Raw genomic sequence first — 27,997 nt, 5'->3', positions numbered from 1 at the left:
GCGTCATTCTGAGTTGATAATCTTCCTCTGTGTTAAGCGAATGTCTGTTCCTAAAGCTCACCCTTGTCTCCTGTTCGATTATTCAAGGCCTCATCAGATACCTTTTTTTCTTCACTGTCATTTTCCTTTTCCTGTCTATTAGCTAATTTCCGTGAGCTGACACACCTCTCACTACGTAAACAACTGAAACCTCCCTGTGCATTATCACATCCACTGGCTGGCTGTTCTCTTCACATGACCTCCTAGGTGGATGATGTAACACAGCTGATGATGGCTTGAAGGTTTTCACCTCTGACCCCTGGATGCTCCCGACATTCTCCTGGCTTCATTTCCCTTGCAGCGCTTTCCTTTTTCTTCGTGCTGCCAGGTACAGTGTCGGATTCTTGTCCAGTCCAGCCTTGTGCCGTCATCAAGATTTCTGTCTTCAGCTCAGAGCTAATTCCTCTACACAAGGCTTTGTAACCATAGTTTCCTATTTATCCAGTATTTCCACTTACGTTAAGCATAAAAGATAATTTAATCATTTTTTCATCATCATTATTATTGACTTTGTTTTCATTTAAATTTTTCATTTGTTCATTTTCTTCTTTGTTATTATTGTTGTGGTCTTTGATGGAGAGAAAGTACACATTCTTGCCCGTACTAATAAGTGTGCTCTGTCACTGAGTTACATACACGGCAGCCCCATGAGAGGTTAACCTATTTCCTGTTGTTTTGTATGCTGAGAATCTAAAGACAACCTGTGGAATTGCCTGCTTTACTTTTGCTCCACTTCCAAGACAAGAGCGAATCCTGTTGGCTTTTGGTTTAGGTTAGGTTTCTCACTCTGCTCCCTTCCCTGCCACCTATCAGGGTAATACCTTTCCTGTAGACCTCAATCCCATTTTACTGTTAGAATTCTCTTCAGTCTTCACATACAGACTGATTTTTGTTGTTATAATTTTATTTACACTTAAGGCTTTAAATATTTATTTTTCAGTGTGTGTGTGTGTGTGTGTGTGTGTGTGTGTGTGTGTGTGTGTGTGTGCATGTGTATGTGTGCATCTGAATGAGTACAGGTGCAGTTCAGAGTGTGTTCTGTTACTAGCCTGGCAGTTCCCTGGAGGTAGGATTCTCTATTTACCGTCATGCTAATCCTCAGCTTCCATAACATTATTGGCAACGTAACAAATACAGTAACAAAAAAATTACTCAATGAGGGGAGAAACAGGCAAATCAACCTGTACTCAGAAGAGCTAGTGCAGATTTTTACCTGTCTTATTTCTGTCTTAATCTCTCCACTTAGTATTGATCTGATCCTCTGCCTGATAACTCCTTTCTTACTTGTCCCGCTAGAGAGGAAGAAATCCCCAGGGAGAAAATGTTTTGGTTTTCTCACAGTCGGGGTGTCTATGTAACTCTCATAGGCTTTAGATGGAGAGAGGGTACTATTAATAACTAAAGTGGGACAACCAGTATAAATACGCATTTCCAGGCAAATGGGCATGTGCTTGCCTATTTATATCCAATTATCTTCTGACTTACATCTAGACCACTGGTGTCAGTGTTCCTACCAAGACATCTTCATCTTGGAGTATCCTAGAGTTCAACCTCGTTATCCATCCATTTTCATAAAGCTGGTCCAGATAAGAAGGAAGGAAGAGTCTTTATCTTTGGGGGGTAGTTTATATTTAGTAATGCAGTTCCTTCGCACCAAACTGGAATGTATATCAAATAAACAGGCAGCCTTTTAAAACTGTGGCAGCAGTGCCGAGTCTGATCAAGAGTAGGGCAGTTTCCAAGATAAAAGGGTAGAATTAGTCTGTTTACCTGGTTATAAAACACTACTGTGGGCAAGAATATTTATTTCTTAGTTCCTTATCCAAGGCCATGAGCTTTGTAAGATTAATATCGTGACTCATCTTTGAAAATGTTCACCCTTTCACAGGAGTGCTACTGAGGGACATATGTTCTACTTCTATTTGTCTTACTCTTTTTACAGCACACCTATCTGTGTTTAGTATTTAGGAACCAATTATTGGTGCAGCAGGAGACTTTGGAAATCACAGCTACTACACAAAAGTATGTGTTTACAGCATCGAAGTTTTTACAGAATACATCATTGACCGTATAACCCAGCAGTGATAATCATTAGAATCTCTTCAAATTAATTGCAAACATTGGTGCAGAGAAAACTGAAGATAGATGTTTGTAATTGCCTATCGTTGTCTAAACCTAGTAGCAAATAAGATGAACTTCAGTAGGTGAATAGAGCAATGGCATAGTATGCAGCAGTAAAAAAGATTAAGCCACGAAGCACATGGAAGAAATAGTAGTAAATGTTTATTACTAAGTGAAAAGAAAACAATCTGAAAAGGCTTTATACACATTATCCCAATCCTGTGACATTTGGGGAAGTCAAAAAGTAAAAAAATCTGTGGTTCCTAGGATTTTTTAAGAAGAGAGCAAAACTATTCTGTGTGGTTCTGTGATAGCGGATATATGCCATTGCATGCTTGGAAAAGGATTGAATGTCCAACAGCAAGAGTGAACTCAGCATAGATTAGACTCTGTGATGATTGTGGGTTGGTATAGGTTCATCTGCTGTAACAAATATACCACTCTGTGCAGGGGGTTGATCGTGGGTGGGCTGACACATATGTGGGCCGAGGGTATGCAAGAACTTGCTGTACTCAACATTCAGTTTTCTGTGAACCTAAATCTGGTTTGAAAATTAAATTCTATTAAAAAATACAAACTTGTTATCTTAAATTTAGATTGGCTTAGTCTGGAGAACTAAATGGGAAAATTTTTATGTAAGTTTTCATCTGTGCAGCTTCTATATAATGTCTTGATATAGTTGGCCCTTCTGTCAAGGACAAATAGGCTAAGAGAAATACATTTCACATTTATATATTTTAATATATTCGAGTAAATTTTAAAAGTTAACTTTTAAAGTCAGTTTTAAAGTAAACCTCTGAAAAAGGATGGAACCACATATCTACAGAGTTTTCAGGCTTTTTTAGCTTCCAGTTGGGCTCTTTTGTTTATTTTCCAGCAGTGTTACTCTTCTAAGAATTATACTGCATGTTTTTAACACAGTTTTGTTCATTGTCATCTGCTGAACTGTAAGCACATAGGGCTGGTCCTATAAAAGATGTACACTTTCTTTTATATTTCTAGAGCCTAGCATAGTGAATGTATTTATAAACATTATAAATAAAGGTGCTTATTTCCATTTAACATATAATGACTAAAAGGAAGAAAGGAGCTTTTAAATATGATTTGGTCATTATTATTTTCACAAACTTTATGTAGACCTATGGCTTAAAAATTGGCACATCTACACCAAAGATTTTGTAAGATAAAGTGTGTATATTGCCAAAGTAGTTAGAAACCCTCTAAGAAAAAAAAATGTGAGTAGGGGACCAACAGTCAAAAGCACTGGCTAGCTAGCAGTGGTGGTGCCCTTCCCAGCATTCACGGGGCAGAAGTAGGCAGATCTCTTGAGTTCGAGGCCATCCTGGTCTATATAACAAGTTCCAAGACAGCTGGGCTACACAGAGAAATCCTGTCTCAAAAGACAAAAGCAAAAACATGAAAAGCACAGGCACCAGGCACATGTGTGTACTAACATGAACGAAAGCAGAACACTTTCACATATAAATCAAATTAAAAAAGGAAAAGTATGTAAGGTATTATACTTTACATGTGATGAACTTAAATCTTTATCATTTAAAACACTTGTTAAAAGATCTTTTGCTATATTATAATCCCCAACAATGTTATTATATAATTTTAGAATTTTTGAGAAAGGTAAAAATGATTGTAATTGTTCAGATCATGTAGAAAGCAGTAATCTATAATTACCACCTTGTTAAAGAAACTTTTAAGTATACCTCCTGATGTGATCATTTTACAGTTACATAGAAATTAGTGAACAAAGACAGTGGTTGTATCTTATGGAAGGTTGCATAATTGACCATCGTTTCTGACAACCAGGGATTTTTTTTAATATGTGTGTGTGTATACATGCCAGACGTGTTCAGGTCATTGTGAAGGCCTGCAGAGGATGTTGGATAACTGGAGCTGGAGTTACTTCACATTGTGAGCTTCATGATGTGGATGCTGGAAACTGGCCTCCAGGCTTGGAAGGAGCAGCCAGCGCTCTTCACCACCAAACCATCTCTCCAAACATAGAACTATAGAATTTTAAAAGGAGTCCTAACACTGTTAAAAGACATTGTCACTACATGCATCTTTAGCAGATATGGCTCAAAAGTTAGGAGCATGGCTGCTCTTTCAGAGGACCCACGTGGCAGCTCACAACCACCTGTAGTTTCAGTTGCCGGGAATCCAGCATACTCTTCCGGCCTCTTCGGTCACGAGGCTTCCAAGTGGTGTATAAACATATGCTCGGGTAAAACACCTGTAAGAATAAAATAAAAATAATTAAAAAAAATTTTTTTTAAAGTACCAGGTTGTTTCCATTTCTGAACAGGGTTTTGATTTGGGGTATCAGTATTTGTGAGATTGTCTATTAATTTAGCTATCAGGCTGAAAACATAATGATTATTATAGAGTACAAGTTTTTTAAGTGGTTTTCAGAAAATAACTAGAGATTATAATCTGGAATTTAAATTAAAATGGATCCTCTATCCTTTGTAAAACCGTCTACTATAATAAAAGATTTTAAATTTGAAATTGTTTTAAGAGTATTTTGGAAAGCAAATATGAGACATATCAGTGGAGTGTTATATATTACCTTCACTGTTAGTGAAAAATTCCTAGACTCGAGGCTGTAGCTTTCTAAGCAAGAGCATTCTGGGAAGAAAAGTAACTAGCAAGTGGAAAGGTATGGAGTAGCAAGTCAGTGTACTGAAGTGTAAGTGGAGGGAGAATGTGAGATCACGATGTTGGAAGGCTAGGAGAGCCTGACCCACTGGGCACTTAGGATTGTCGTGAGGAGAACAGAGCAGCTGCCATCACTAAGCATTCAGGACCTACTTCAGCTTGGTAAGTAAGGAAGCCTATGGAGGTGCGTGTTTATCCAGCCAGTTGTGAAATTACCAAAAATAAAGACATATGCAATTGATAGCCTCCCTATGTTAATTATGTAACCATATCTTTAAATTCAGTCTTTAAGGCTCCGCTTTTAAATTTGCAGTGATGACTGAATCATCCTTTTAAAGGTTGTTAGCGGAATGTTAATATAAAGTAACATCTTTTCTTAATGAAGAGATCAGAATCTTACCTTAATTTTATGAATTCTTGCAACTAGAAATAATAAATTCATGAGCTAACTTATCTTTGTAAATATAAAGTTTTGCATCCATGCTTCTACAATAGAATTAATTCTAGATCTATTTTCCTGTTTTTCATAGCTATTTTAAGTTTTAAAAAAAGTTTGTATTTTGATATCTTTTATGGTTTATTTAAAAATATGTCTGCTTTTATACACTTTTCTCAGACATGGTTGTCATACATGGTTGAAATACTTTTTTTTTAGCTAAACAAGTTTATATTAAAGATGTAATGTGTTTGCAGTGACAGTGGCAAAGGGCGTCTGAATCATAAGAAAAATATTAAACCATGAAAAACACCTTTTTGTCCTGCAGATATTGATCCTCTCTTGAATACAGTAATTCCCAAGTGGAGTTTGTATAAATCTACTTTGCTATATTTTATCCTCTGCAAACATTCAAAAGGCTTGCGGTTTTGTCCTGGTTCTTTTTTTTTTCTTTTAAGTAGCTGCTTTGACATTTAATCAGAAGCACGCCTCATTATGGCATAGTAGATCTTTAAACAAAGGGTCAAGGAACCCGGATTAAGAATTCTAACTGTGCCATGTACAAATTCAAGCTCCTTAGTCACTAGCAGTGGCCTGCTGTGGTTACTTTTGTTGTCTATACTGGTACCAAAGTTTTCTTGAAAATACAGTATATTTTTAGACCTTGATGTTTTTTGGTTAGTCTTAAGTTTATTTTACTGAGTATATGAAGCATGTTAATATAAAATATAAACATTAGCTTCTTGGTATTGTAGTTTTACCTTGACAGTTTTACATTCTGAAAATCATTTTTTTGTTATTTTATCTCTTGATTTTATGTTTTATCTTTTGATTACTGAAAACTTGCATTTTAAATGCAGGGCTTCATGCTTGTTAAGCAAGTATTAAACCACTGAGCAAATCTCTTTCAGTCCTGAAAGGCTTAATTATTAATAAGTAATTAGCAAGAAAAATAAATATCTGGATGGCACTACAGCTCTTTTATGTCCAAGTCTGATTATTATCTAGGAAATAAGTTTTAGTTGCAATTGTGGGAATTGTTTTGTTTTGTTGAGATCATTTTATGTAGACCATGGAACTCATAGAGAAAAGGTACTCCTGTCTCTGCCTCCCAAGTGCTAGGCCAGAGGCACACTCCACCATGTCTAGCTGTGGTAGTAGTTTTAAGTCCTCACATCCCATCGGTTCCCAGGGTACATTAACTCTACACTCACAGTTTTTAACTGACTGCTTGTGCCCATTCTCACCAATGCTGCCAGTCAGGTTATGCTAGGCCCACAATACGTATATGTAGTTGAATGCCTAAAAGAGATGGTCAGTACTGCATTGTCATAACGAGGGTGTGCACATATTTCAAGTTACATAAGAATCTACATCTTGGGTGCAGGTTTTCTAAATTAAAGACCGTAAATTAGTATTAAAAAATAAACCTATGTAGAAAATTAGTACAATTTTGTTAAATCAGTTTAAACATCTTTCAGGGAATTGCCAATGTGATATTTTTTCAAAAGTGCTTGACAACATATAACATATCCAATTATTTTATAGAAATGTACAATTTTCTGCAGTGTTCCTTCAGACAGTGTTAATATTATAACCTCTGTTGTCATGGAAACAAGTCTCCAAAGGCAGCCTTAGAGGCTAATGATTCTGTGGTGTTGCTATGGATAGAAACAACTGAGACTGTTGCTAGTCATGAGACCAAGATATTTAAAAACAATAACAGGTTTTGATTGAACTGATCTCACCGAGTGATACAAATGGAGCAGGACAAGAATGATACAAGGGTCATTGTTTCCTACATGTGGTTATAAAGAGTGTTAACTTTTAAAATGCTGTTATTCACTCTTCTGAAAATAACCTAAATTCATTGTTTAAGACATACAGGCTGATGCATTGTTGTCTTTGACATCTTCCAGTTTAGCGCTCACACAGCTCCTAAGCACTTCATCACATGCTCACAAGTACCCAGATCCTTATAGCCTTGCTCTATTTTGTAAAACCGAGTATTTGTCATTCCTCATCAACTTTTATTTGATTATTAGGTTTTTTAGGGCTGTGTTTTTGTTTCAGGTGACTTAAATGGATTTGTTACTGTTTATCATTTGTGCCTTGGATATTTTATTTGTTGATAGGTCATTTTTGGATAAGCGTTTGCATGCTGAAGAGGTAGGGGCACATGTTCTTCCACAGACTTCTTAACTCCAGGTGGCTTACAGACTGTGAGATAAGTTGTCATAGGTCGTTTTAAGGATTTTTAAAAGAAACAGTATTTAGATACTTCCTTTGATGATGGAATGTGGAAATGTAAGCTGAATAAATCCATTCCTCCCCAATTGCTTCTTGGTCATGATGTTTGTGCAGGAATAGAAACCCTGACTAAAACAGATCCTTTCCAAAGAAAATAGATTCTAGAACAGAACAGGCTCTGAAAAAGAAGGGTGCATGGAGTTTAAATGTAACATAAAAAGGGTAATGGTTTGTCATAAGGGATGTGGGGAACAACTGGTGTGTGCGTGCGCACGTGTGTGTGTGTGGGGGGGGTGTGGGTGTTGTGCTTGGCTTTAGAATTTGAGGAGACCGTATAGCTTTGACTAATTTCACATGAACTGTAACTCTTGCTTTGGTCCTACTAGATCATTACCAAGGGATTGATACAACTCAACTAGAACAGTAACAAAACACACCAGGACTCTGAGATGGTAGATACATCCACAGTCTTCGTTGTGCTCATAAGCTTCATGTGTTAGCACTTCAGATTGCATACATTAAATAAGTACTGTTGGGGCTAGAAGGATGGCTTTGTGGTTTGAGAGCATTGGCTGCTCTTCAAGAAGGTCCTGGTTCAATTCCCACACGGCAGTTCACGTCCATTCGTAACTCTAGTTCCAAGGGATCTGGCACCCTCTTTGTCCTCTTTCAGGTAGTGCATATATGTGGCGCACATACTTGCAGCCAAAATACTCATACACAATAAAAATTAAAATATATAGATTATATTAGCCATGCTACAATAAAGTTACTTATAAAGATTGTACAATAATTTTAAGATCATAATTATCACAATTTGATGAATATGGCCAGTTATTTTGTAGCATTATCTCTTAGTTTGGGTTTGTCTGATTAGATCCAGTTAATTGCGTTTGCGGGGAGAATGGAGATGGGATGGGAGGGTTGTAGAGAGGTAACTGAGAAGGGGGATATCATTTGAAATATAAACAAATAAAATGATTAATTAAAAAAAAAAAGGAAGAATCAGCAGTGTGAGTGCTGCTGTTCACCTCTTGGATATACTTAGCTTCAGTCTGTGCTGTTACTGGTGATGTCAGCTCCGAGCAGGTGGTTAAGAGAGTTTATCCTGGTTAGGGTTTTGAGGAGTATTGTCTTTCGTGTGTGTATCCCATTCAGATGTTCATCGAGTATTGACTTTGCAACACCAAGAAGTAGTTTAGGCATCCACTACTGTGTCTGAAAGTAAACCTGATGGCTGCCAGGTGATGCTTTTGTGATTCCACCACTTCTTCTGTACTTTCTGTTAGCATTTTATTTCAAGGCAATGCATTGTGTTTATTAATTCTCGTGTTTATACAGTATGAGCTTTATGCCCCTGTTGCTCTTCAGTGACTGTTTGGGGAGATTGCGGAGTGCTCAGGTGGATACAGCCTTGCTGTAGGAAGGGTGTCACTAGCGGGGCTTTGAGGCTTTGTATCCTCATTCCACTTGAGGGTCTCTGAATGTCTGTGTGTGGATGAAAAATGAGATCGGCCAGCTTCCTGCTCCTGCCAGCCTGTCACTGCTTCCTGTCATTGTAGACTCCAGCTCTCAGAACCATAGAGGAAATAAATGTCTTTTTCCTTAAGTTTCTTTTGGTCATGGTATGTCACAGCAAAAGAACACTAACTAATGTAATACAACTATTATTGTGAGTCTCGGGTGTTTCCCCTTTAGGCTTCTCTTAGGCTCTTTGACGACTGTTTTCTACTGGGCACTCATGCTAAGGCAGGAAGTACTTACTTGGACTTACTGAATTCTAGCACTGGAGCCAGCCATTTCTCTAAGGACCTCTCTTTTGTTTTCTTATTCCAGTGTGGGTATTTAGAAATCAAGATCTGTGTAATTAATGTGTGTGTATGCGTGTGTATGTATATATATATACTTGTATATGTATATAAATATATATGTGTATGTCTAGGCCTTTGAGGTTGTAAGTGTTCCTAGTTGTTCTCCATGAGGCCAATCTAGGAAATGCATTTATGCTTTTATTTCTGTATGTGTTGAAAACGGTGTTTATACCAGTACTTCCATGCTGATGTCTCTCCCTTCATAATCGACAACTTTACTTTTCTCTAACATGAGAGATCTTGATCCCATTGTCCTCTCTAGACCCCTGTAATCAGAGTGAAATCTCCCTTGGTGCAACCCTCCATCGCTGTCACCTTCCTTCCTGCTCAAGCACCTACAGATGCTTTTGTACTCCACTGGAGTCCTTGAGCTTCATGCTGTGCCCACACTGACCCCATGTTGATGTTGACTCCTTGGCTCATTCAAACTATGACACCCTATGTATGGCCCAGTTCCCCTCTTCTCATTCCTTGCACACAGCTCATAGCATCCCTTACCCAACATTGGTTCCAACAATGTGTACTTCTCTGTTCAAGAAATTGCTTCCTCTGCAAAGGCAGTGATATCTTACCATATCACCTTCTATAACCTTTGTTTTGTTTACTTCTCTCAGTATGGTTGAAAATAGGAATCCGTTTTCATTTGATCGGACAGTGTGTACATCCAGGTGTTCTAACAACAGTTCCTTCAAAGCCATTTCATTCTTTCCCTGTGCTTTGTCATAGATCATTTGAAAAGGCATTTAAGTAAAGGGGATTTAAGTGCTTGCTTACCATTTAAGTTATTAATTCCAAGCTTCAAATATAAAATTCAGAAGTCTTTTCTGTAGTGAAAATGTAGAAATGATGGCTAAAGCCCCAAGTCAGTCAGGAACCCTCTTAATTCATGGCGTACTTTTGTCCATTGTGATAAAGTAACAGCGTAAAAACCTCTCTCTCTCTCTGCCCCCCCTCACTCACACACACACACACACACACACACACACACGTGTGTGTGTGGGGTGTTCTGCCTAGATGTATGCCAATGTACCTGCTTCCTACAGCAAAAGATAATCAGCTTCCCTGGAACTGGAGTCACCTCTGTGGGTAAATGAGAATCGAACCCAGGTTCTCTGCAAGAATAGTATGTGCTTTTAATCCCTGAGCCATCTCTCCATCCCCTTATTTTAGCCTTTTAAGTATATAGTTTAATAACATTAAGTATATAATCACAATGCTGTGCAAATGTCATCCCTTCTCTACTTCTTTGGGGGAGGGGAGATTGTTTTTTCTTTCCATCATTAAATCTAATGGCTAAAAATGTGTTGGAAAAGAAAATAAGAAATTCAAATAGCAGAGTCTAGCAATTCTAGTTCATTTATCAGTGTTAATTTTTTTAAAAAATTTTTTTACCCTCCAGATTTTAACCCCCTCCCGGTTCTGACTGTTCCACATCCCATACCTCTCTCTCCGCTACTCCTCACCCCTGTCTTCACAAAGATGTCCCCACCAGACCTCCCCACTCCCTGGTGCCTCCTGTCTCTTGAGGGTTAGGTACATTTTCTCTCACTGTGCCAGGCCCAGGAGTCCCCTGCCGTTTATGTGTAGGGGCCTCATCTCAGCTGGTGTCTGCTGCCTGGTTGGTGATCTAGTGTTTGAGAGATCTCAGGTGTCCAGGCTAATTGAGACTTCTGGTCCTCCTACAGGGTCGCCCTCCTCCTCAGCTTCTTCCAGCTTTTCCCTAATTCAACCAGAGGGGTCAGCAGCTTCTGCTCATTGGTTGGGTACAAATATCTGCCTCTGACTCTTTCAGCTGCTTGATGGGTCTTTTGGAGGGCAGTCATGGTAGGCCTCTTTTTGTGAGCACTCCATAGCCTCAGTAATAGTGTCAGGCCTTGGACCTGTCGCTGGACCTCCTTTTTCTCAGCCTCTTCTCCATTTTTGTTTCTGCAATTCTTTCAAACAGGAACAGTTACAAGTCAGAGTTTTTGCTTTGGGATGGCAACTCCATCCCCTCACTTGATGCCATTTTTCTGCTGAGGTGGGCTCTACAAGTTCCCTCTCATCACTGTAGGGCCTTTCATCTAAGGTCCCTCCCTCTGAGTCCTGAGACTCTCCTTACAATTAATATATTCTTACTGAGAGTCAAAGTCTCTTTAAAGCGTGTTCATTGTTTTTTGTCTTGCAAAAGATGTGCTGATGAGAGATGATTTATTTTGTGTTGGAATGCACAGATCCTCTCCCTCTCACCATGCGTTTATTGTTAACAGTTGCAGGAATCAAATTCAGAATCAAAGCAAGAGTGGGAACAACCTCAGTCCTGATCAGTTAATGTTTCAAACCTTTCTTCTGTTTTTCTTAAATTTTATTTATAAGCAGTATTGCATCTGATTATAAACAATTATAGATTATTTTAATTGCTTTAGAACATTTAATGTTAGTGGTTAATGTTACTTAAGATACCTTTGAATATTTAGGATAGTAGACAATTTCCCAGTTATAAGCACTGTTCTAGAGAATAACCTTAGAAGTTTTATGGTTTTTTTTTTAAGTTGTTTCTTGAGAGTAAATTAAACTAAGTCAGAGCTCAGACATTTTTGTTTTAAAGACTATGGATGTTTAGTGTTAAATTACTTTTCCTAAACTTTCCCCTCCACTTTTGCCAGATTATTTCTGTCACATGAAGGCAACCAGTGTTAGTGGGTTAGTGACTTAACAGAAACATTAGGCAGACATTAGGAACATCATTGTTCTTGGTAGCAGAGTTTTAATAGATGGATTATTTTCTTTTTAATATTTTTCTCTGGATTTGTAAACTCATTATTTGTATAATAAACTAATAATTTTTTATTTTAATGTGAAAAGTGGAAATAGTCAAATAACTTCTGGATGCTAGAAAAGTACCCTGTCTACAAAACAAGCACATCATAAGTATCTGTGATTGTCTTTATTGATGCCTCTTACAGAACAGACAGACCTTCCTCATTGTAGACCCTGACATTATAAACTGATGCCATGATTGTTGCTGGGATAATTAGGACAGTCTCATTATTTAACTAACTAAAGTAATATCTTAATAAGGTAGTCACTTACTATTTGGGAGAACTATAATTTATCTTTATGGTACAACTTTCTGTTTGTTTTTCTTTTATTTGGTGTTTTTTCCTGATTTTTGTCATTGATGATTTTAGCCCACAGAAGCTGTTCCTCCCTCCTCTCCCATTGTCCCTGTGACCCCTGCCTTGCCAGTCCCTGCTGAGAGTCCTGTCGTCCTGCCCTCCACACCACAGGTTGTTACTGCTTTCTTTTTCTTTATAACAATTTAATTTGCTTTCAATGTTTTATTTGTATCTTTTAAAACTGTCGAAGTATTTTTTGTTAAGTATATTAATTTGCTTTGCCGTCAGTTGGTATTTACGATAGGTTCAACATTTGCCATTCTGTTTGGTAGTCTGTGAAGAGGAGTGCACTCTGAACGCAGAGCAGTGCGTCCTTGGAGATTTGCTAACATGCCTTTGTACGGGAAACTGTGTTTTTTAAAAGTTTTATAAATCAGTGTAATTTTAAATTTAACGGTCCTATTCCTTTGGCAAGTCCATTCTTTGATATGGCACTGTTTGTCAGTGTGTATTTGTCTCCTTGGGAAGTAGTCAGCCCTTTGTTACTTAGTTAACACTTGACATTTACTAGAGTAAGTTGTATCTCGATTATATGAAAGCTCCTGTTTTAGGGACAGGCCTCATGTAGTCTGTGTTAGCTTTGATCCTGGTGGTCCTGCTGCTGCCACTTCCTGAGTGCCCGTATAGATGTGTGCCATGGTGCTCTGTGTCTTTGGGAGCTATTTCCACGATCTTCATAACTTCTGTTAGTTCTGTGACAGAATAAAACCATAGCTAAATATCAGTGAATTTGATAAGTTTTGATTTTTAGACTCTTACCGTTTACAGGAAGTGGTTTGTTGATACTTTATTGCCTTCACAGCACAGTTGTATTACACAGCATAAGCTAATAGTGGGTGTATTGTGTACCATTAATGACCTTCAGCTTGAGGGCTTGCAGTAACATTTTAATGTGTTCATAGATACTTTTGCTGAAATTGATGAGTGACACAAATCTAGGAGGGCAAACAATAGTGTGTAAGTGTAATCACAGCTTAACAGTCCCCACTGAGAGGGAACTGAGAACAGTTGTGGTCACTCACATTTTAGGGCTTCTCTCTGCCGAGAACAGAATAGCCATATTGAGCGAGATTCCAGGATAAATCATTAGTATTATAGTGACACTTCAGTATGTAATGACTGACTAATACTAATTCTATGACTTCTGTAGAGCCTTCACATTTTGTGGAAATCATTTAGAATTCACTCATTATGAAGCCATCATGAGTTGACTAGATAAATCTAGATATATATTATTTCCATATTGCAGAGAGTGAGCAATCAGCAATCTAAGTTGTTATAACATGATAAAGATAAGTGTGTTTGTAAATGTCTAGTGGTATGGCATGTTCCAAAAGGGATCTCAAAGGTTATTCTACTTGGCTTCTTTCACTTTTTATCTTAAAATAATTTGCTATAATCCCTTGAAGTTTTGTACAAGGCTCTGCACTGTTTGAATTAGGAAGCTGTCCTTTCTTTAGATTGCCTTCATTTACTTTGCTCAGTGTCACTGTGTCATCCTGCTATTATTGTAAGCTGTAACTACTCATAGTCTTAGAGTTAAAAATAAATAGGTTTATAGTCAGTCCAACCACTTACTGCCGTGTAACGTAATAGTTCACTTTGGAGTGAAGCATTCTGTTAGCAGATCTGTATTACTGGAATAGTAGTTCTGACTTGAGAGATTCTTCAGTGATTAATTAGGAGGTATGGCTTTGAGTCCTGACTTCATTTCCCAGCAAAAAAAAAGAAAAGGTGTACCTGCACATAATCCCCCATACTATCTACTTAACTTTTTTTGAAGAGAGAGAATAAATGAACAAATTTAAAAGTCAGTGAGGGGGGGGGTTGAGGATTTAGCTCAGTGGTAGAGCGCTTGCCTAGCAAGCACAAGGCCCTGGGTTTGGTCCTCCGCTTCCAAAAAAAAAAAAAAAAAAAAAAAAAAAAAAAAGTCAGTGAGGGGCCAGTCATGGTGGCTTACACGCCTTTAGTTCCCAGAGCTGGGGGAGGCAGAGGCAGAAGAATCTCTGAGTTCAAAGCTGTCAGGTTCTCTAGAGCAAGCTCTAGAACAGCCAGGACTACCTAGAGACTCTTGTCTCAAAACAAACAAGGTCAACGAGGCTCTGTATCAAGAACATGAATACCCTGTTTGTTTTCTAACCGCCGCTGATGGATGCCCTTAGATGATAGGGATGCAGGCTGTCATTTTCCAAGGTAAGGGTTGTCCTCCATAGTAAATGAACACATTTATTGTAAAACATTGGTAGAACACTAAGTGTTCCCAATAAGTTTGAAGCATATTCTTTTAAGGTATGTGTACTTTAGAGTAGAGGGCCGGCTCAATGATTAAAAGCAGATACTGCTTTTACAGAAGACCCAAGTTCAGTCCTGGGCACTGTGACTCCAGCTACAGGGGATTTGACACTCTCTTATGGCCTCTACAGGCACTTGATTCACAAATACACACAAAAGCACACACACTTAAAGAAAAATAAATTAAATCGTCATTGTTAACTCCTCCTCAGAGAAGTTTCTTCCTTCAGTAGATGGGGTTTAGCACAGACACACAACTGGACAGCGTGCAGAAATGAGAGACCAGGAAACACTTGGCCTGAAATGGCATGTCTTCCTCAAACCCTCCCCTTGAGGCTCAGAGATCAGTGTTGAAGAGGAGGCAGAAAATTGTAAAAGCCAGAGATAATGGATGATTCCAAGGAAACTGTCTTAGGTGCCCATATGAATCCAGAGACTGTGACATCACTCACATTACATTCAGGCTACACAAAATCCCAGCAGAGAGAAGTAGATATGAAGTCCCAGAAGCTATTTGCAGGTGACACCTGTTGAGAGATAGAAAATAAGTTTGCTCCAGTGTAGTGACAGTGGGTATATTAGCCACACTCCAGGGCAGGTCCAACACTCAGAAGCAGTTGACTAACAAAATGGATGCCATTGATTTCTGGTTTTGCTGTTGTTGGTGTTATGGTTTGGTGTTTTTTGTCTGGTATTTTGTTTTCTTGGGTTGTTGGGCTTTTTGTTTTGTTAAGTTTTGTTTATTTTGAGAGAGGGAGGGGAGACACATTAAGTTGAGGAGGTGGGGAGGATATGGGAAAACTTGGGGAGGGGACAGAAGGTGATCAAAATGTATCATGAAAGAATGTAAACACTTTAAAATGTGGTATAAAAAGATCTTTAAAAGAATGTATAACTTAAGTTTGTTCTTTTAGAGGCATCAGGATGTAATAGAATCTGTTTAGTATTGCTGTGATAAACCATGACCAAACAAGTTGGGGAAGAAAGGGTTTATTTGGCCTAAACTTCCACATTGTCAGAGACCTGCAGGCAGGAGCTGATGCAGAGGCCATGGAAAGGTGCTGCTTACTGGCTTGCTCCTCCTGGCTTGCTCAACCTGCTTTCTGATAGAAGCCCATGGATGGCCCCGCCCACAGTGGGCTGGGCTCTCCCATCAATCACTAACTAAGGTAATGCCCTATAGGCTTGCCTGTAGCGCCATCTTATGCAAACATTTGCTCAATTGAGGCTCCCCCTCTCATATGACTTTAGTTTGTGTCAAATTGACCTAAAACTGTTCAACACAGAAATAGAAGACAAAAGATTCAGAGTTTAGTTCTGTCTTTGTCACACAAGTAAGTTACACTTCAGAATGTTATGCTTCTCCCTTACCTGTAAGAGAGAAGTCAGTCACCATATTTCATAGTAACTGTGAGGGTCAGGTCATAACCCCAAAGAAAGAAAGAAGATAGATATATATGATTTTTTTTTTTTTGGTTCTTTTTTTCGGAGCTGGGGACCGAACCCAGGGCCTTGCGCTTCCTAGGCAAGCGCTCTACCACTGAGCTAAATCCCCAACCCCGATTTTTTTTAAAAGATTTTATTGTCAGATGGGCAAAATGGTGCATTCTTTTAATACTAGCAATGGGAAGGCAAAGGCAGGAAGATACTTCAGAGTGAGTTCAAAGCCAGCCTGGTCTATATAGCAAGTTCCAGACAGGTCAGAAAACCACAAAAACCCAAAACACCTTTTTGTTGTTTTTCTTTCTTTGTGTGGAATGCTTTTATATTTTACAGAGTGCTTGTATGTTGATCCTATCATTTGAACTTTAAAAACAAATGGTACAGTGTAAGATACATTGAATGGCTACATAAAATTAATAAAACATCATGAACATAATAGTCTGAATTAAACCCACCTCAGGAAAACTTATTTCCAGATATGTGAGAGCGGAAGAAATTTCTCAGGTTTTTCAGAGCTCCAGTTTCCTACATGAACCAAAGCATATGATACATACATAGTTCTTTCTGCCAAAGATGGCAACCACTCATCACTTTCATTCTAGTCTTTTAATCCAGAGGCATATTTCTACGCCGGAACAGATGCTTTAAACTTGTTTATGTCAATTTGAAGCACTGTTCTGCAATTCAAGTTTAGGCAGAATTCTTCTGCTCTACTGTGCTCTTGGATGTATTCTCATTCCTTCTCTGCTCCCGCTCTCCCTCATTGTTAGGGTATAAATCTCAGCCCGTGCCCAGACAGAACACACCAAGCCAACATGGTTCCACATAGAAAGGTTTAATGAGAGAAGAAGAGGAGAGGAGAGGAAAGGCTAGCCATGAGCTTGTGGAGGGAAGGGAGGATGGGGAGAGAAGGTATAGGGAAGAGGGGAAGATCAGGGAAGAACAAAGAGCAAAGAGAGGGTGGGGGGGGGCAAGCAGCCCCTTATATAGTCAGGCACAGCTGGCTGTTGCTAGGCAACTGTGGGACAGAGCATATCTGGCTGCTGCCAGGTAGCTGTGGGGGTGGAGCTTAGACACAATACCAACACCTCATCCTGCTCCCCCTTTCCATTCTCCTTTTTCTTTCCCCCTTCTGTGCTTGCAATGCCTCTGTGTGTGTGTGTGTGTGTGTGTGTGTGTGTGTGTGTGTGTGTGTGTGTGTGTGTGGTCTCATGGACACACACTTTACAATAACTTGGTTTCCTTCTTTCTTTTTCTTCTTCCTCCTCTTCTTCCTCTCCCCCCTCCTCCCCTACCTCTTTTTCCTCTTCCTCCTGGTAATTATTCCAATCATTTGCATTAATACCTTTTTCTGCCTGAGATTTGGTTTTCTGAAGTTCATTTACAGTCAAATTTGAAAAATATTAAGTGGAAAATGCTAGGAGCCATTGAGCCAAATTTTACATAACCTCTATTTTACTATAGTGTTATACTTGTTCTATTTCTTACTAATTACTCTTATTCTCTTTCTGTGATTAATTTATAGATTAAACCTCATAGGTATGCTACACACACACACACTCTACAATATTACTACCTAGTTCTTTCAAGTACCTGTACAACATCCCAAAAGATACTCCTTGTGGATCATGGAGACTTAAGTATATACTAATACCATAATTGACTTCCTACAAGAGCAACTATATATGAGAAAAGTTAGCAGTTAATTTCATTGTGGTATGAAAGAAATTTCACCAGAGGTCTAGTCTACCGCAGAACATCTTACGACCTCTAGACCTTTCAAATTTTACAGTACCTAGGAGAATTGAGTCTTAAATTATTAGATCAGTGGTATTGTTTAACTCGATATATTTTCATTTTATGAGTAATCTTAAAATAGCATCTGTGATATTATCTGGATGAATTTCTTTGTAACTGTATATTGACACTTGGCTAAAGTTTTTATTATTTTCTTAGAAAACTTTTTAATTTTGTATTGGGCTTTATTTTCAAATTATTTCAGGCTTATAAAGTTGCAAAATAGTACAAAGATGTTTCATACTTTTACCTAGATATACTACTAGTTGGTAAAACTTATACTACGTCCACTTTATAACTTCTCTTACTGTGTATCATTTTTCATCATTATCAGCATTATTAGTTCTGTGAATTTTTGTAGTTTAATATAGCAGCAGTCACTACAAGATACTTTATTAATCATTCAATAGATCAGTAAAATTAATTGTCTTTAACTGTGAGGTCAGATTCTTTACGTCTGTCAGTCCTTTTTCTAGACTATCATTTGCCATAGGAAGGGTACCCCTTCCCTAGCCTCTAAGAGATTGATGGGGCTTCCTTGTCCATGTTGAAACATATACAGTGCTGTATTTGTTATTAAGTAGTGATAGATAACTGTGTACAGTTTTCTATGGTTTATGAGATGTTTTTATTTATATTACTTCTGAGACCCTTATGCAATCCTTTGGTAAAGAGTTTTAGTATTCATTATGGTTTAATATAATCAAATGTCGCTGAATAGCTATGAAGTTGAGATCCTAGACCAGGTCTTGGCATATAGTGTCTTTGGAAGTGCAAGGTAGGAAGTAGGTTTTTCTTATCTAAAAGGGGCTACTCTGGCCAACATAAGACCTTGACAACCTTAAGGTGAGAAGAGCTAACATGCAGTGAGCAACCTTACTTACGAGGAGCACTCAAGAGTCTGTGTGGACTTCGTCTTAAGTTTTTACTGCAGCTGTAAGACTAGTTTCCTTTCTGTGGTGCCCTTCGTGTCGTCTGTGAGAAGTGGCCTGGCCTTTATTTTTGCTGGCAGAGCAGCTTTAACTTTGACGCTCTGCTTCTCTGTCTGCATTATGGGTATATATCTTCCAGATCACTCAAATCGTGCTCCTTCATTCATTGCTGTTACTACAATACAATAGAATTGGAAAAACAGAACAGTACCATGTCTGTATCTTGTAGTACATAAAATTAGAAATATTTAGGTTGATAGGTAACATACATATCAATATAGAGGTTTTCATTTTCTTCTTACTGATATCATCTTATATTTTACCATCTCTCTAGATGACTTATAGTCAGACCATTTCACCATTTGAGCTTCATGTTTGCAAGCTCTTATTCAAATGACCTTTTATGGCACTTTCTTTCTTTATAATTATATTTTTAAGTAATAAAATATAATATCAAATAAAAATTATACACGTTAAAACTTGACCAAACAGAGTCCAAGAGAAGGAATAAGAATCAGACCCACTTCTCTACATTCGCAGGAATCCCATATAAAATACGAAACCAGAAGCTGTAATATGCACCCAGGACACCTGATGCAGACTCTGGCAAGCCCTATGCACACTGCCTCAGTCTCTGAGAGTTCATAGAAGCTTTTGATTTAGCCCCCCCCCCCTTTTTTTTTTTGGTGGTGGTGCCCTCCATCTCCTCCGGCTCTTAGACTCTTTCTGTCTTCTCTTGTGTGGGATTCTCTGACCCCTAAGGGAAGGGATTGTATGGAGGCAGCCCTCTTAGGGCTGAGTATTCCAAAGTACCTTACTCTCTACTATGACATGTGCTTTCAAACTGCTAGTGTTTCTTCATTCACGATAGATAGGGATACCAGATGCTGATTAAATTTTTAGTTAATTCTTAATGTGAACTTTTATGGCTTTTTTCCCCTCTAGTTTCATGGTTTTTGAGGTTTTCCTTCAGGTATGGTCACTCTTTAAATTTTACATATATATTATATATGTGTAAATATATATATTTAGAGAGAGAGAGAACTTATTCTCCATTGTTTAATTTTTAAATAAATATGTGATTGAATTGTTTTATGTATGTATATCAATGTTACAAATTATTAGGACAAAATATACAATGATGACAAATTGTTAGCAGGTAGTTAACAATAATTATGGTTAGTATATTAATAACTTAGGGAAATTAAATTTCCCTAAATACCTACCTATTATGTGATTGATACAGATAAGCAGAAGGAACCAGATGGCTTTTTCCATAGTTGTTGAAGGATATAATTTCCTTTGTAACTTTAAGTAGCCATTTCTTTCTTCTCTAACATTGGTCAGGCAGATTACAGCAAAGCTGTATCATGAGTAAGGTAAAACTTGTCGGTGTGAATAGTCTCATTGTGCCACTGAAATGAGCCATTTTAACTGTATGTAAAGGTCTCAGATTCCTAAGTTTGCTTGATAATAGTTTATAGGTAGGATTTTCATTATGTCTGATATCACGGAATCATCAAAGCTAGCCTGTATGTATAGGGTTGGACATGTAGTAGTGCGTGTTTTCTTTGTAGATAAAATACTACTAAGTTATTTTAAACGGTTCCTTGTGTACTTGTAGCCCAAACTGAAACTGAGTTATGCTTATTTATCATGTGGTCATTCAGATAGGTCATTGGCTGACAGTAGTGTATCATTTGAATTTTGTGTGCAGCTCAGGCTGTTCTTGAACTTGAGATTCTCCACCTCAGCTGTGTGTGTGTGTTGGGGGGGGGTGGTGCAAGGAGGTGCCTCTGACCCACTGGCTCAAATACTTGCTTTTTAAAGTAACTTACAGAAAGTTGGACATGGTGGTTTATCCTTATAATTCTAGCATTTGGAAGACTGAGGTAGGAGAATTGCCATGAGTTTGAGGCCAGCCTGGAACTACATGAAGAATTCCAGATCTTCTTGGGCAATAGTGAGACTGCCTCAAAACAACAAAAACACAGTTACATATTTGGAAGAAAACTGTCTTTTGTTGCAATGTGTTTTCATACAACTGTGCTGTGTAGTTGGGTTTTTGTCGTTAGATTGTGTTTGTTTGTTTGTTTGTTTTCTTTTGTTTTTTTCCAGACAAGGTTTCTCTGTATAGCCCTGGCTGTCCTAGAACACAAAGATCTGTCTGCCTTCAGATTGCTGTGTATTTTTTATTTTAAGATTTTATTTATTTATTTTATATATATGAAGAGTACACTGTAGCTGTCTTCAGACACACCAGAAGAAAGCATCATAGAATCGCATTACAGATGGTTGTGAGCCACTATGTGGTTGCTGGGAATTGAACTCAGGACCACTGGAAGAGCAAGCAGTCAGTGCTCCTAACTGCTGAGCCATCATCTCTCCAGCCCGCTGTGTAATTCTTTACAGGATTAATATTAGCATTTAAGCATCTCTCTTTGGAAATTTACTTAAAAGATAATCTTCTTTATTATTCAGTTAAAATCTTTCATTTAGCACTCTTACAAAAAAATCTTTAAATATTCTGAAAAAATAATGTTGAGAAGAATTTATCATTTCTAGTTTGTTTTGATTTGATAGTTAATTTTATTCCTTAGTATCATCCAGTTAAAAAGTGAATTTTAATTTAACAGGAAACCAGTTTTTTTTATTTCAATCTTATATAGATGCTCATTGTTTTACTTGTTTTGTGTGCTATAAAAAATTATTATTATGTGAATAGTCTAAAATAACAGCAAAGAGCAGGAATTTCAGCCCAAAGAAATCTAGGGTCTTTACATGGAGAAATATTTCTATTTTCTCCAAATTTGTGACTGATTTCTCTGTGTGGCAGATAGTTTTATGTTTGTTTTGAGGAGATTCTTTTTTTTTCCTGATTTCTTATTTATTTTATGTATATAAGTACACTGTAGCTGTCTTCAGACACACCAGAAGTGGGCACCAGATCTCATTGCAGACGGTTGTGAGCCACCATGTGGTTGCTGGGATTTGAACTCTGGACCTCTGGGAGAGCAGTCAGTGCCATCTGTCCAGCCCTAATTTTTTTTTCCTGGGTTGATAAAATGATTGGAAATTTTATAGGATCCTTTGAAATAAAATACCCGTGTTTCTATACAGCAAAGTAATTTTGTTTTGTTAAAGAATATTTATTAGCTTTAAGGAAGACTACGGTGGACTTTTTTTAAATTCATATTTGTATCTGTTTCGATAGAAATAGAATCAGAGGCAGAAGAGATGGCTTTGTGGTTAAAGGATGCCATGCAAGATTGTGGTCACCAAAGTTGAGCTCTCTAGAGCCATCAGAATCATGATGGTGTGGCATCCTGCCAGTAATTCTGGCCTTCTGGATTTAGGAGGCAGAAAGCGAGGGAACCACATCAGTGAGACTGGGATTTAATGAGAGAGCGCACTTCAAAAAATGTTAAGGATGACTAATCTAGGATCATTCCAGACATTAACTTCAGACCTCCACATGCATGTGTTCACATGTGTGTCACACAAATGTAAATTTGTACGCTTATACATTTACATAACAAATTCTCAGAAACAAACCCAGTTATAACTAGTTATACCTTATTCCCTTCATTTGATTCTCTTGATTAATGTATCTCACCTGAATGCATTGTTTAATATGCAGAAAGGTCATTAAAAGCGTAACTTTAGAAATGGCAAGCCAATGAAGTACAGCCCCTGGGAGGCTGTGTTAGAAGGATCACAAGTTCAAGCCCAGACTGGGCTACAGCACAATGCTCTTGTCTCACAAAAACAGAATGAAAAATTAACAGCATGTCTTTGTTACGCTGTTAATATTTAGAACGTGGTAATGTAGCTCGTTAGTTTCCTTGCTACACTAACACTTTACAATTCTCTCTTCACAGGCAAATCCTCCTCCTGTGCTGGTCAACACAGACAGCTTGGAGACACCAACTTATGTAAGTTTTAGTTCACCACCAGACTTAAATAATTCTGCCCTTTTTGTTGTTAAGGGATGTAGTCACAAACACCACAGCATTGTTTTCCATAATAAATTTTACTTAAGAATTTCTCCTTCATCATGATGGTGCACACTTGTAATTCTGCTGTGGAAACAGGCAGATTGATCAGCCTGGGCTACATGGTGAGTTTGAGGCAAGCCTGGGCGACATGAAACCTGGTCTCAAAAAATTTTTGTTTCTAACAGTGTATAACATATCCATAATTGGTAATAAATGAAATTATACTATCTTGTTGTTGGGTTGCTATTGTAAATTAAACAATAAGTTGTCTTAATTGTGAGTTTATGAATAACTTGCTTTTGCATACTCAATAATTTAGAGGATGGGTTTCATTTTTATTTCATATGTTTGAGTGGCTTGATGCATGTCTGTCCACCATGTCTGGAGAGGGTATGTAAGATCCCACCTGACCTGGAGTTACAAGTAGTTGCCGGCTGCCCTGTGGGTGCTGGCAATTGAACCCAGTCTTCAGGAAGAGCAGCCAGTGATCTCAGCTTCTGAGCCATCTTTCTACCCCAACTCATAATAATTTTTTTGTAGTTACTTATATAATGCTTGTATAATAGTTGTATAAGTCACAGTCATTTTAGAATTTTAATTGCACCATTAGGTTTTTTAGCAAGCTGGTTTGTGTATATTCATATGAAGAAATAATTAGCTATAATGCTGTTATTTAGCTCTAAAATTACTTTCTTAAAAAATACAGTTTTTCAAGATTACTAGCTAGGTTCCTCTGAAAGAGCCATGACTTTGGAGGCAAACAGCCTGGCGCCTGTACATCTAGTGGAAGGGGTGCTCTCTGTGCTTTCAGTTGGGCTCATTTTTAGTGGAGTATCATTTTTATAGTCTTAGGAAATCCTTTTACCCATTTTTTAAATCTATAGTTAATTTTCAAGCTATATAATAAGCATTTTATTTTGTATTTGTATAAATACTGATGTGTAGCATATTCGGGGAGGGGGGTTGAAAACACTTGGAAAACTTAATGCGGAGCTGAGGGAGAGAGCGATTCTTCACTCTTCAGAACTCTTCACCCATTCAGTGTTTCCCTTGCACTGATAACGAATACTTGGGAAGAACGTTGTACTTGAGAGACTGTGTCTGACATTTATCTATCTGATACAGAGGCAGGGGAGGGGAATTTTACATGGAAGCCAATAGACAATTTGCAGGATTGTGAGAGTCATTTTAACCCTTCTGCTCTAAGGGATTAGGCAGCTGAACACAGGCCCTTAGCCTTGGCAGCAAGTGTCTGTACCTGCTGAACCATCTCACTAGCCCAAGGTTTTGTGCTTTGTTAATATATTTTTGGCACGCTTGCTCTAGTTCTTTTTCTTGAAGTATGCTTTGTTTCGGAGTAGAATCAGTGATTGTATATTTTTAAACCCTTTTAGCTAATAGGTTATAAAAATCTAACAGAAAATTATAGTATCATTAAGGAAACAAATGCACATTTTAGAGGAAATACCAGCACACTGAACTTTAAAATATCAAGCAACAATCTTGCAGTTTCAACTTTTTATGGAATACTACTGAAAATATTTTTCATGCCAAGGAAGATATATTGAGGGTCTTCTATACAATCCCCGTGACTTGAGATGTGATAGAAAGATTCAAGACAAGATATAATTTATTCATTTTTAAGATATATTAGTAGCCAGCGGATCTAATAGTTTAGCCTACATCTGTAATTTTAGCACTCATGGCTGAGGTGGGGCGATTGTGAACTTGAGGCCAGCCTGAGCTACAATGAGACACTTTCAAAAACAAGGATTGGGAGATGGTTCAATCAAAAGAGTTCTTAAGACCCTGAATCTGTTGTGAAATAAAGCCAGGTGAGTTAGCATAGTGGGACACACTTAATTCTAGTACTGGAAAGGCCAGAAGCAGACAGATCTCTGTGATCTCATCTATGGTTTTATACCAACTAATTAACAACACACTGAGACACTGTCCCAAAACAGCATCATCCTGTGTTTGTAATCCCAGCACTGGAGCAGCAGAGATAGGAGGGTCCAAGGGGCTAACTTGGCAGTTCCGGGTCAGTAAAGACCTTAACCCAACAATCCAGGCAGATAACATTTGAAGACCACCACCCAGGATTGTCCTCTGGCCTCTACAAAATCATGCCAGCATGAGTACCTGCATACATGTGAACATGCCCACACAAAGCGCCAATCCATCTGCCCTAATTATTTCTCTATATCTGTAAAGAGACACCATTCCCAAGGCAACTATGGAAGAAAGAATTTACTGGGGACTTGTTTATGGTTTCAAAAAGTTAATCTGTGACCTCCATGATTGAGAGCTTGATGGCAGTCAGGCACACAGCACTTGAGCAGTAACTTGAGAGCTTACATAGTAACAATCACAGGAACTGGGAGTGGCTTTTGAAACCTCCAAACACAATCCCAGTGACACACCTCTTCCAACAAGGCCACACCTTATAGTCCTTCCTAAAAGAGTTCCACCAACTGGTGTCCTAGCTTTCATATATGTGAGCCTTTGAAGACCATCACATCACCTTAACTAGGTACAGTTAGATTCTAAGGCTGTGATTTTGGTTCATGTTTAAACTTCTTTACATTTGTTTTCCCCATGAGGGAGTCACAGAGCACTCTTTTCCCCTTCAAGGGAAATGCAACACAATGTATACAGTGTTCCTAGTTATGGAAGCTTAGGATGGCTGAGTGCCTAAGGTTTTGCTTTTATTGGCCATATTGACCATATAGACCATCTTTGTTTAAATCTCTAGTTTTCAAAAAGGAAAGCAGATTTATTTTTATGTAAAATGTATTGTCTTTAGACAGAGTAGGTAACAAACCTAGCAGTTATGCAATGGTAGTAAAGCTAGCCAAATATACCACCCCAGAAGCTAGCTAAGAACCCAGTCTTACTCTCATGTCCTTTTGTTGGAAATTTCAGCTTTGGACTAATGCGATAGCTTTTTCATCTTAAGGAAGTAAGTCAAATTCCAGTTCCCCAATCAAGATTTACCAGGGAATGAGTCACCCCTGCTCTTACAGAATAATGTATAAAATGTTAGGTAGTAGCTAGATGGAGTGGTGCACGCCTTTACTCCTAGCAGAGGAGGTAGAAGCAGGTGGACTCAGTTCAAGGATTGAGCCTAGCTGGATTTTCTGTATAGCAAATTCTAAGACAGCTAGAGTTATATGGTAGGATCTTGTCTCAACTCCTCTCTTGCTCCCAAATAAGTATTAAGTAGTAAATTTTTCTGCCCAGCTATGATCATTTTTATGTGAGTACACTTTAGTTGTCTTCAGACACACCAGAAGAGGGCATCGAATCCCATTACAGATGGTTGTGAGCCACCATGTGGTTGCTGGGAACTGAACTTAGGACCTCTGGAAGAGCACTCAGTGCTCTTAACCACTGAGCCATCTCTCCAGCCCTAAGTTAAACACTTTAAACTGTTAAAAGATTTAAGAGTTTAGTTTTGAGATTTTAGATATATTACAAGGTGTTTTTAAAACTCATTTATTATCACCTTGTTAATCCTGATCACTTAATATTAGCTAGAGAACTGAATTAAAAATAAGAAAAAAAATACGTGCAAGCCCCTATGTGCAGTTTCCAGAGCATGTGCATGAAGAAGAGAAGAGAAGGAAGAGACTGAGATTTTCTTGTTCAGAACACACTTCTAGTTACACTGACACCGCAAAATTCACCAAGGAAGGATACATGTGTATTGTAACCCATCTCCTCCTTCCATTCCTGTACTGCAACTCACTGTATTTTGCCTCGTGTTCTCAGCAGCCAGCACAAGGCTTAATAAACTCTCAGTCATCTTTAACAGGCTGTTTGAAATCCATTAACTTATTGTGGTTTGTACTCGTGTGGTTGCTACCCTTTCTCCTAATTGTTTGAATGTACTGATCTAGCATTAGTAGCATGTTGTCCTATAATCCCAGTGCTCATAGCCAGGCATAGGAGAGTAGCCTAGGATGTGGGGAAGGACCTGCCTTTCTATCTCTCTCTCCATGTAGCCACCAAATGACACACAGTCCACCCATGATTCTCTGAGTTTCATCTACTCCTACCATTGTGTGTCAGCACCACTGTCTGTAGAGCATTTTCATCATACTGAAAAGAAACCTTGTACCCACAGAAGGTCTCTTCCCACTCTTCCCTAATGCCTTGGCTCTTTAAGTCACTATGGGTTTTGTGTGTTCTGGAATTTTCATATAAATAACTGTGCCTCTTGTGTCTTTTGCGGGGTGGGGGTGGGGGTCTGGCTTCTTTCACTTAACACAGTGCTTTCAAAGTTTATCCTTGTTATAACAAGCATAAATTTTGTGGTTTCGTTTTTGTTACTTTTGTTCTGGACCTCCAATTCTCATCCCATCCCCAGTGCTGGGAATTAAACCCAGGCCCTTAAGCATATCGGGCTAACACTCTAAAATGAGCATACCCCACCTCTCCTAATACACCCATTTTAACTACTAAATAATGTGCTCTTACGTAGCCATTGCGTAGCTGCTCACCACAGAAACACTGGGTCGTGTCCATTTTGGCTGTTAAAGCTAGAACTGGTGCCGTTATTCTTGCAGGTTCTGTGGCCCTGGAGCTTCATTCCATGCCAACAGGGAGTTGCTGGGCCATATGATCAATGTATTGACATTTCAGAAACTGACAGGTTAATTTTTAAAGTAGCTATACCACTTTCTATTTCCCACCAGTAAGAAATGGTTTCCAGTTCTTCCACATCACCACTAATCTTATTCTTTAGCCAGGTTGTTGTTACAGTATTCGTAATACCATACCTTACAACAGCTGTGATTCACATTTCCTTAATGACTGGTGAGATTAAATGTCTTTCATGTATTTATTGGCATTTATCTTGGGAGAGATTTTTATTTAGATCCTGTGCCCATTTTTATTTGTTCTTTAATACCTTTTGAAGTGCTCTGTAGACAAGTCCTCTATGAATATAGGGTTTTTAATTTTTTCCTATTTTTTGATAGTA

The 27,997-nt window shown here is 38.2% G+C and overlaps 1 protein-coding gene across 50 annotated transcripts in view; it reads left to right on the top strand.

Moving 5' to 3' along the window:
* Dlg1 (discs large MAGUK scaffold protein 1) overlaps nt 1-27,997 on the top strand; it is a 191,584-nt gene that overhangs the window by 78,132 nt on the left and 85,455 nt on the right. For 27 of the 50 annotated variants that reach the window (XR_015632603.1, XR_015632604.1, XR_015632601.1 and 24 more), the window contains 2 exon segments: nt 12,561-12,659; nt 22,894-22,947. Coding sequence is in view for 40 of the 50 variants with exons in the window: in NM_012788.2 (NP_036920.2) it covers nt 12,561-12,659; nt 22,894-22,947 (153 nt within the window). In the remaining 10 variants the exon portion in view is untranslated. 50 annotated transcript variants of the gene reach the window in all.

Source organism: Rattus norvegicus, chromosome 11 (assembly GCF_021556685.1).
Source record: "Rattus norvegicus strain SHRSP/BbbUtx chromosome 11, alternate assembly SHRSP_T2T, whole genome shotgun sequence".
NCBI classification, from domain to species: Eukaryota; Metazoa; Chordata; class Mammalia; order Rodentia; family Muridae; genus Rattus; species Rattus norvegicus.
The sequence above is the reverse complement of the archived record's forward strand: the minus strand, read 5'-3'. Positions and strand labels throughout refer to the sequence as shown.